Source organism: Equus caballus, chromosome X, assembly GCF_041296265.1.
Source record: "Equus caballus isolate H_3958 breed thoroughbred chromosome X, TB-T2T, whole genome shotgun sequence".
NCBI classification, from domain to species: Eukaryota; Metazoa; Chordata; class Mammalia; order Perissodactyla; family Equidae; genus Equus; species Equus caballus.
This window is the reverse complement of record NC_091715.1, coordinates 45,501,944-45,511,887: the sequence shown is the minus strand read 5'-3', so window position 1 is coordinate 45,511,887 and position 9,944 is coordinate 45,501,944. Positions and strand designations below refer to the sequence as shown.

Sequence of the window (9,944 nt, the reverse complement as noted above, 5' to 3'; positions counted from 1 at the left end):
CCACGTGTTACAGGTTCAGGGCTTTTGTGACTTTTTCTCAATCACATAGTGTGATCTCACTGAATACAAAGACTGTTCTGGCTGCTCTGACACATGGTCCTGATTCAAGTCAACCTTTTCCAAAAATCTTCAGCTTCCCAGGAGGTTCTATGACAGAAGATAATTCTGAAAAGTGACCATTTACTAGTCTTAACTGTCACCCTGCTCTGAGTTTGATTGAAGAATGACTGTAAGGACACAGGTTCTTTCAGTGGTCCAGCCACTGACACAGTTTGCTCCAGCTTCACCCAGCTTGGGAGCTGTGACCTAGACCATGATTGTGTGAATCTAAAGAACATGGACATGTCCTGAGTCACTCCGTGGTTGCTCTAGGATCTGTTTTTGGGAACCACAAACAAGTTGCTCTCTGCCAAGAGGGTAGAGAGGCCTTCATCAAACACTTTCCTACTCTAGAATCCAAGAGTCCTCATAAACCTTTTCTTTGGGGCACAAAAAACTAGTGGTAACATCCTGGGATCTGACATTTTCCATTTGTGTCACCTTTAGCAAGACATTCAAGCACTCTGAACCTATTTCCTCATTAGTCTTGTGGGAGTAACATCTGCCTTGCAGATTGGTTCCGAATATTTCATGTAGTAATACATATAAATTACCAGACACAGTGAAGGGAGGGTGCCAATAAACAATACAGTTCCCTTCCCTCTTCCTCTTACTGCATATTCTAACCCTTGGCTTCAGTTACTAGCCCCAGATCCATTATTCCTTGAACCAAATTTCTGCTTAAATCACTCCTGCCACAAACTTCCTTCATCTGGTTACTCAGCTTCTGAGAACGGGGGAAGATTTTTGTGAATCCAGAGGGACAGTTGCTGGTTACAGCTTCAGTTTGAAAGGCAATTTCCTCTCTATACAGATCCCCACAATTTACCACATCTCTCTCTAGTTAGATCATAAGGACATTTACCAGGTGGCTACCATGAGCTGGGCCCTTTGTCCTCTCTTGTCTTCTACATTTCCTGCAGATCAACCGCTCACCTTCCCTCCCTCCACAGCAGGCTCTAGATTCTCCAGGTTCTATCCCCTCCTCAGCACTTTGCCCAAAGCGGACCACCTGCCGAGCACGCTGGAACCACCTGCTCGACTCGCCGGAACCAGCTGCCTGACACGCCAAAATTACCTGCCGGCTATGCCAGAACCTCTTGGCGGACACTCCGGAACCACATCTCAGACGTGCCATAACCACGTGACAGTGACGCTGGAAGCACCTGCCGAGCACGCCGGAACCACCTGCTCGATTCGCCAAAACCACATGTTCGACTCACCGGAACCACCTCTCTCTGAGGCCCCTATCTGAACTCTCACTCCCAGAAAACAGCTCTGCAACTAAAAGCCCTCCTCAGAATGCTCTCTCCTTAGTAGTCCTCAGGAAGGTATAAATAGCAATTGTTTTTGCCCTCAAAAGTTTTAAAACTATCTATTTTCCTTTGTTCTAGCAGGCCTCAGTGTTGGATGTAGAGGCACTGGGCCAGAGGACCTGGGGAGTGGCCTGTGGGATGAGGAGCTGCTCAAAGTGTGAAGGCAAGATGGCCTGAAAACCAGGGTGGGCTGGATCAGTGAGAAAAAGGGGAAAGGAATAAGGGGGGAGCACTTGGGAATTATACATTTGGAGACTGCCTACAGTGTACTCCATGGGCTTTAGCATCAATAGACTTAGATTAGAGTCCTGCTTCTACCTTAACATAAATGGGTGGCCCTGAGAAAGTTACCTAACTTCTCTGGGTCTCAGTATTTTCATCTATAGCAATAGAACTAACTATATATTCTTTGAAGAATTGTGATAATCAAAGGATAAGAGATACAAGAAGTGCATACAATTACACAATTTTTTTCTTCTGGAATTATTTATTTATTCATTTATTTATTACTTGTTTGTTTGTCACCATGCAAAGCTATTACAATATTATTGGCTGTATTTCCTATGCCATACATTACTTCTCCATGATTTATTTATTTTACAACTGGATGTTTGTACTTCTTATCCCCTTCACCTATTTCACCCGTCCCCCAACCCCTCCCTACTCCAGTAGCCACCACTTTGTTTCCTGTGTCTATGAGTCTGTTTCTGTGTTGTCTTATTTGCTCATTTGCTTTGTTTTTAGGTTCTACATATAAATGAAATCAAGTGTTATTTGTCTTTCGCTCTCTGACTTATTTCACTTAGCATAATACCCCCTAGGTACATCTACGTTGTCCCAAAATGACAAGAGTTCATTCCTTTTTATGTCTGAGTAGTATTCCATTGTGTATTACACCACATCTTCTTTTTCCATTCATCTATTGATGGACACTTAGGTTGCTTCCACATCTTGGCTATTGTGAATAATCCTGCAATGAACATAAAGGTATATATATCTCTTCAAATTAGTGTTTTCATTTTCTTCAGCTAAATCCCTAGAAGTGTCACTGCTTGATTGTATGGTAGCTCTATTTTTAATTTCTTGCAGAACCTCCATACTGTTTTCCCTAGTGGTTGCACCAATTTACATTCCCACTAACAGTGTACATGGGTTCCCTTTTCACCACACCCTCGCCAAAACTTGTTATTTTTAATTGTTTTGAAATATACTTAACATAAAACTTACCCTAAACTATTTTTAAGGCTGCAGGTCAGTAATGTTAAGCACATTCACATTGTTGTTCAAGCAATCTCCAGAACACTTTTTATTTTGCAAAACTGAAACTCTATGTCAATTAAAGAACAACTCCTGATTTCTCCTCCCCCCCCCCAGCCCCTGGCAACCACCATTCTACTTTGTCTCTATGAATTCTCAGAATTATACAATTTTTACTGTTACTTATACCCAATCTGAAGCTTATTTTTAAAAAATTTTAGCCTTATTTTGGTTTTGCTACATTTAATTTTAGTTAGTTGAGTGTTTTTGCTTTTTTGCCAACTGATGCTTTTTATTTAAATAAAATTATCAAGTCACAGCTCAAATGGAGTGCAAAGAAAGTAATAACTCTGAAGGTGATACTTAATAACTGAATTCTGGAAATTATTTAACTGATTAAGATTCAGTGATGCCCACCAGGATTCTGGCAGTGTCCTGCAGAATGGATTTCCAAAAACCAGGGTCCTTGCCCTGGAGGTTCTCATAGTTTCATGGGGGATCCAGACCAATTCATTCACTCTACATGGGTTTATTAAGTGCCTACTATGTGCCAGACAATGTTCTAGATGTTTGGGATACAGCAGTGCATAAAATAGACAAATATCCCTGTCTCGCAAAAGCTTACCTTCCCTCAGGAGCACTGATGCGTGAACATAATATTAATAATTTATGGATCATCTGATCCAGACATGTGCCTGATCTCTGTCAGTACCATTTGAGGCTGGAATACCCCATAACTCCTTGTCACATACTATGACATTTTTATCCCCCACTCCCTGAGACATAGTCAAGGCAGAGGCATTAGGATTGAAGAGGCACAATCTGATGTGGTGTGATAAATTACTCCCCCTAATGGCACCTTTGGTGTGCCATGGCAACATAGCCTTGTAATTGTGAGGAAGATCCATGATGTCACTGTGTCCTGAAGGATTCATAACTGTGGTGGGCCGTGGTGACAGTCATCCTTTATCCCCATCTCAGCCAACTACCATCCTCACCACCAAGCTATCTTGAGAGTCTCTTAATTCTTTTAAATTCTTTTTTAGAGTGGTAAGTAAAGATTTATTACTTTCTTCTATGAAGCACTACAGATTTCATTTTGGATTTTCTCCATATTTTTTCTAAGATATTTTCCAACTGATTCTCTTGCTTTTCTGGGTATATAGCATGGATACACAAAAATTATGTCTTTTCAATCAACTAGTGACTCAGTGTTTATTTCACATGGATTTTAATGAAAGATTTATATGATCTTGAATTTTTCCCTTATTGCTCTCCTTTGCTACATGTCCACTCTTCAATATTTGCTTTTAATATTATTGCATTTTAAAGAAAAATAAATCAATTTAACAAAACATGATGGGCAAAAATTGTATATAAAGTCTATTTTTAGTGTTGTAAACTATACATACATATATCCATACCCACACATAGAGACAGAGAAATGGCTGGTCAGAGATACACCAAAATGTTAATAGTGTTTGCTTGTGGGCTATTTCCTTGTCTATGTCGTTGGAGTTATATGACTCTCTGAATATTCTAACTTTATAGGCAAAAAAATAAATAAATAAATGCAATAACATTAAAGACTGTTCAAGCAAAATAAAATATTTTATATAATATCTACTAAAAATATTATGATACAATACCTACTATTTGGCAGAAAAGTAAAGATTCATGTGTTATGTCTTAGGTTGTATATTCCAATCATGTAAAAATTATATTTCTAATTAACTTAATATAAGCCAAAATTAGATCTTGTTACTTTCAGAGTGTTTTTGAGCCTCCATCATATTCTATCCAATAAAACTTTATACTTTCACTTGTGAGTTCTCAAGGAGATTTAACCTCTGTTTTTTGAATAGGAAACTGGCCAAGTATTCATATGTGCCTATGAGACCCATCCCATTATTTGAGTTTCAGTTATAATACAGTTTTTCTCAGAACTGTGAATATTTTCCTAGAAATGTATGAGAGAAACTTCACAAGTTGAGGTGCTAAATCAGTGTTTTGCCTCTTATTGGCTCTATTAACCTTGGTCCAGTTACTTCCTTTGCTGAGTCTCGGTTTCCTCTTCAGTCAAATGGGCCTAATAATTCTTATTATAGTTTTAAGTGTCCAACACATGGTGATTGGTATTAATAACAATTGTTATTACTCTTGATTGTTCTTTAGCAGAAAGAACAGATAAGATTGCACTGAAAACATTCATATTTTCCATGGTAAGATATCTATTTTTACTATTTACAATAGAACATGGGGTGACTGGGAATCTGAAGCTCTTAAAAAGTAAACGTGAGATTTGATAAGGTGTCATCGAGGAAGGTACGAAGGAATCCAGCTCCTGCTTTCTGCCTCAGTGCCCCTGTCCATGCTGGGTGTGGATAGGCTGACTAAGAAAGATGGCCCCTACTCTGGAGGAGTTAGAAGTACCCACTCAATCAAGAACAACTGCCAGGGCTCTGGTCTGGGCAATAAATGGATGACAGTGACCACATCCAAGCAATTTCCTCCCTCTGTGGTCAGCAATTTGCACTGTTCTCTCATTGACTGTCTCCCGTCCAGCATCACTCAACCAGGAAAGCAGCAATAATAAAGGCTGCCACTCACTGAGCACCTACTCTGTGCCAAGAACTTCATTTTTTTTTTTTTTTTTTTTTTTTTTTTTTTGGGTACCAAATTACTTTATTTGAAGGAATGGTACAAATCCAAGAACTTAAGTAGATGTTTTGGTACAACTTATAGAAAAGGTAAAGGTAACCCCAACATGCATGCACTGCCTCGGTGGATCAGGGAAGTCACCCGGTGGCTGCGGGAAGCTGGCCTGAGACTTAGCTCTCGTCACACTCTCCCAGGGTGTGCTTGTCAAAGAGATACTCTGCCATGCCAGATTCGGGGGCCCCCATCCTGCGCAGGTTGGTTACGTGGTCACCCAATTCTTTGATGGCTTTCACCTGCTCATTCAGGTAATGAGTCTCGAGGAAGTCACACAAGTGGGGGTCATTTTTGTCAGTGGCCAGTTTGTGCAGTTCCAATAGTGACTCATTCACATTTTTTTCCAAGTGTAATGCACACTCCATTGCCTTCAGCCCATTCTCCCAGTCATCCTGGTCTGGTTTCTTGATGTCCTGAAGGAAGATCCGGCCGCCTCGTTGGTTCTGCAGCTTCATCAGTTTCTCAGCATGTTCCCTCTCCTCATGAGATTGGTGAAGAAAATATTTGGCAAAGTTCTTCAAAGCCACATCATCGCGATCAAAATAGAAAGACATGGACAGGTACACATAGGAGGCGTGGAGCTCCAGGTTGATCTGACGGTTGATGGCGGCCTCCGAGTCCTGGTGGTAGTTCTGGCGCACCTGCGAGGGGAACGCGGTCGTCATGGCGGACGGCTGAGGAGAGGAGAGGGCGGCGGCGGCGGGGCGGCGCTGGAGCGGCGGCGGGAGCCTTGCGGCGGGCCGAGGGCACTGTGAGGAGGTGAAGGAGGGCTGACTCTGGGTGGCCGGCCGGGGCGGGGAGCGAGCGCCGGGTTCCGTTCAAGCACTGTTGAAGCAGGAAACCTCGGCAACTCCGACGAAGACTGTCGCCAAGAACTTCATTTATGCCAGATACAAACATTTATCAAGGATCATCTATGTGCCAGGCAGTGTGGTAGGAGCTGAGGATGCACCAGTGAACTAAGCAATCTAAAACACCTGCCCTTGTTGAGTTTATATTCTAGGGGGGAGACAAAAATAAACAATGAATATAATGACTCACAAATTATGCAGTGCAATAAAAGGCAATATGTGCTATTAGAAAAGTAGTGAAGGAAAGGAAGATTGGGAGGGCTGATCGGTCGGTATGGAGTTTTAAATGGGGTGTTCAGGGTCAACTTCACTGAGAAGATGACATCTGAGCAGATATGTGAAGAAGGTAAGGGATCAAGGCACAGGGGTATCTAGAAGAGCAATGCTACCGGCATTGATAACATTCCTTCCCACCCCTGAAGGAGGAGTATGGGTGCACTGAAATACAAGGATACTGAGCAGGGTCACCGGGATTACAACTCGGAAATCACACTCTAGTGCAATTTCTAATCTGCCATTATTCTCATCCAGTGTATTTTTTTTTAAAGATTTTATTTTTTCCTTTTTCTCCCCAAAGCCCCCCAGTACATAGTTGTATATTCTTCGTTGTGGGTCCTTCTAGTTGTGGCATATGGGACGCTGCCTCAGCGTGGTTTGATAAGCAGTGCCATGTCCGCGCCCAGGATTCGAACCAACGAAACACTGGGCCGCCTGCAGCGGAGCGCGTGAACTTAACCACTCGGCCACGGGGCCAGCCCCTTATCCAGTGTATTTTTCATCTTTCACATTGTAGTTTTCATCTATAGTTCATTTGTGTCTTTTTACATTTTACATGTCTTAACTTTTTGAACATATGGAGTACAGTTATAATAACATCTATGTCACTTCAAGTGAGTTTCAATTGATTCACTAATAGTCTCATTATGAGTTGAATTTTCCTGCTTATTTACATGCCTGCTAAGTTTTGATTGGATGTCTGATTGTGAATGTTACCTTGTTGAATGCTGGATATGTTTGCATTGCTAAAAATATTCTTGTGCTCTTTCTAGCATGCAGTTAAATTACTTGGAAATATCTTGATCCTCAAAGGTTCAGGACTAACACAAAATTTGCATGTGTGAGATACTCTGACCCGGAAACAACACAGGGCAGTTTATGTTTTCTGTGATGTTGACACTTTCTCTACAGAGGCCAACCTTTATTTACTGAGTGTGACCTGAAGATTTTAAGGCATACTTAAGAGTTTTAAAGGCATGTTACCCCATGCATGGAATTAGGCTGTTTCATCCAACTAAACTTTTATGGATGTATATTTAATTTATTTCCAGTTTTCCACCTTTTCAAATACAGCCAGTGTAAATATCTTTGTTCAGAAACCTTTGTACATCTGTCCAATCATTTGATTAGAAGATATTTTTAAAAGAAAATGTATGAATCCTACAGAATTTACCTTTAAATCTTGATGCATATTTCCACCCTGCCTCCTAGTCTCACCAGGAGTGTATGAAGGTAACTGTTATCCTTCGTTTTCTCCTTTATTTACTTACTTACTTATGCTTAGTATTATTTTCCAAGGGATTAGATTAAAAGGGAAGAAAATCAGGTCTCAGCCTTTATACAACAACCTTGTTCTGTGGATAATAATTTCCCCCTTGTTAAAGAAAGGAACTGTCACTGAAGCTCTCCTATACTTCAGATTTCAGAGACTAAGTATGCCATTGAATCAAACTTGCCTTTGTTTTGCTCCCCCCAGAACCAGTAGGTAAATGTTCCGAATGACTGTACCTTTCCCCTAGGAAAGGCCTCGCAGCACAGATATGGCTGCACCAATTCTGGTGTTGGGGAAAGGCATATCTAAAGTAGAATCCCAGCTCCATCACTTACTAACTGTGTGTGTGACCTTAGGCATGCTGCTTTGGCTCTGGGTGCCTTGGTTTCCTGTTGCATATTTGAGGGGTAGGAGGCATGAGAGGCATGGAGAAGTTTTGAGCCCCGACCAGAGACTTGAACATAGCACCTGGGATTCCATCCACCTGTGAGGATGAGGCCCTGAGACCCAACCTTACTCCTCATGCTCTCCTCAGTAAGGGAAATGTGGGGATACAAATAGCCTAGTTATGGTCCAGGAGGTGCCATTAACCCTAGGCGTGTGAAAGTCACACATCAATGAGGAGGGAAGGGTGCCAGGACTCCCGAAAATCTCATTAATTTTCACAGCGCTCAGGGGCGTACTGGAGCCAGAACACACTCATTCACAAGAGTTGATCCATAAACATCTAGGGGTTTTGCAAACCAGTTGTTAGACTGTTGGCTGCTTGAAATCAGCAAAGGCAGGAGTGTCGACATGACAGAAATTAGCCAGCAAATGCTACAGGCCTTTGCTGTCCTCCTGCACCTTCTCCAGAGCCAGTTTACCAATACACTACCAGTGTGCTGGGGTGAAAGGAGTTGGTGCCATTTCTATGCTTTCCTTTTTGTTTACGAATCCAAGACACACTTCAAGGTATCTTTAGGTGAGTTGTGTAAGGGAAGGTAAAATAACATGCTGTAAAGGCATGGAGCTAGCCCTCATAGTTTATTCTGTGGCCAGCTGTACCAACAGTGGGGTCCCAGCCCTTAAGTGGACATTGCAGGAACTGGCACAGCCTGGGTGGGTTTAGGGAAGGTGTTGGGGGAGCCAAAGGGGGTGGATGAGGTTTGTCGAAGTCCCTGGGATGGTCCCCAAAAGTCAGCGGAGGACTGTTCCTTATCTCCCTGGTGACAAAGAAAGACCAGGAATGAACCACTAGACAGAGCTAGGATAATTTAGTTAAGAGACATTCTTGAGATAGCAGGAAACATGACTGAACTGGTTTAACTTATGATGAAAATTTTTCTCATATAACAAAAAGTTTATGGTCAGAGTGGTTCCAGGCATGATTAATTTCTTACCTCAATGATGCCATAAGTAACAAACTCTGTATTTCTTGGTTTCTGTCCTCACTGGATTGGCTTCTCCTAAGCTCAGATCCCCTTATGATACCAAAATTATGGCCACAGTTCCAGGCACCATATCCAGATACAACAATGTTCAATGGAAAACAAAGGCTTGCCCTTTGCTGTGTGTATCCTATTCTGAGCAAGGAAGACTTGCCACAATCACCAGCTCTCAGACTGCATTTCCACTTAGTTCATTCTGAACCTGTATAAAATGTTGATATATTTGTGGATTTTATAATGAATTTCTATCATGTTCCATCTAGTAAAAATATCAGATTTATTAACTGCACTCTTCCACTCAGATTTAAACTTTGTTGGATGAACAGGAGTTTGATGTATGGTTTCGTATTTGACTATTTCCCCATCCTAACATCTAATATTTAACTATGACACTGGATATGTAAAACAATGTCCCAGATTATTAGGTTCTGGGACAAGCAAGGAAAAGACACACACGATCTCTGCCCTCAAGGAGCTCCTAGTCTGTTAGGAGACATTCAATAAAACAAGCACTGACAAGGAACTGTGATAAGTGATTTCTCTCAGAGAGAAGGTAATTGTATGGATTTGTCTGCACACAGCAGGAAATAACCTAATTTCAGAGGGACAGAGGAAGCCTCTTAGAGAAAGACAAGTGTAACCTGAGTGCTGAAGGTAAGCAGCAATCAGCCAGATGAAGGTGGAGGAAAAGCATCCCTGACAGAGGGTGGATGCCGTTGTATACAAA

At 41.7% G+C, this 9,944-nt stretch overlaps 1 protein-coding gene across 5 annotated transcripts in view; it reads right to left on the bottom strand.

The window, feature by feature from the left end:
- Positions 1-3,787: 3,787 nt before the first annotated feature.
- LOC111767398 (ferritin heavy chain) overlaps positions 3,788-9,944 on the bottom strand; it is a 41,950-nt gene continuing 35,793 nt past the window's right edge. For 4 of the 5 annotated variants that reach the window (XM_070257085.1, XM_070257086.1, XM_070257087.1 and 1 more), the window contains one exon: positions 3,788-6,386. In XM_070257085.1, coding sequence (XP_070113186.1) covers positions 5,504-6,052 — 549 coding nt within the window. In that variant the 5' untranslated portion in view covers positions 6,053-6,386 and the 3' untranslated portion in view covers positions 3,788-5,503. Of the gene's footprint in view, positions 6,387-9,944 lie in introns of those variants that run through there. The other variant, XM_070257089.1, reaches the window with a different exon arrangement.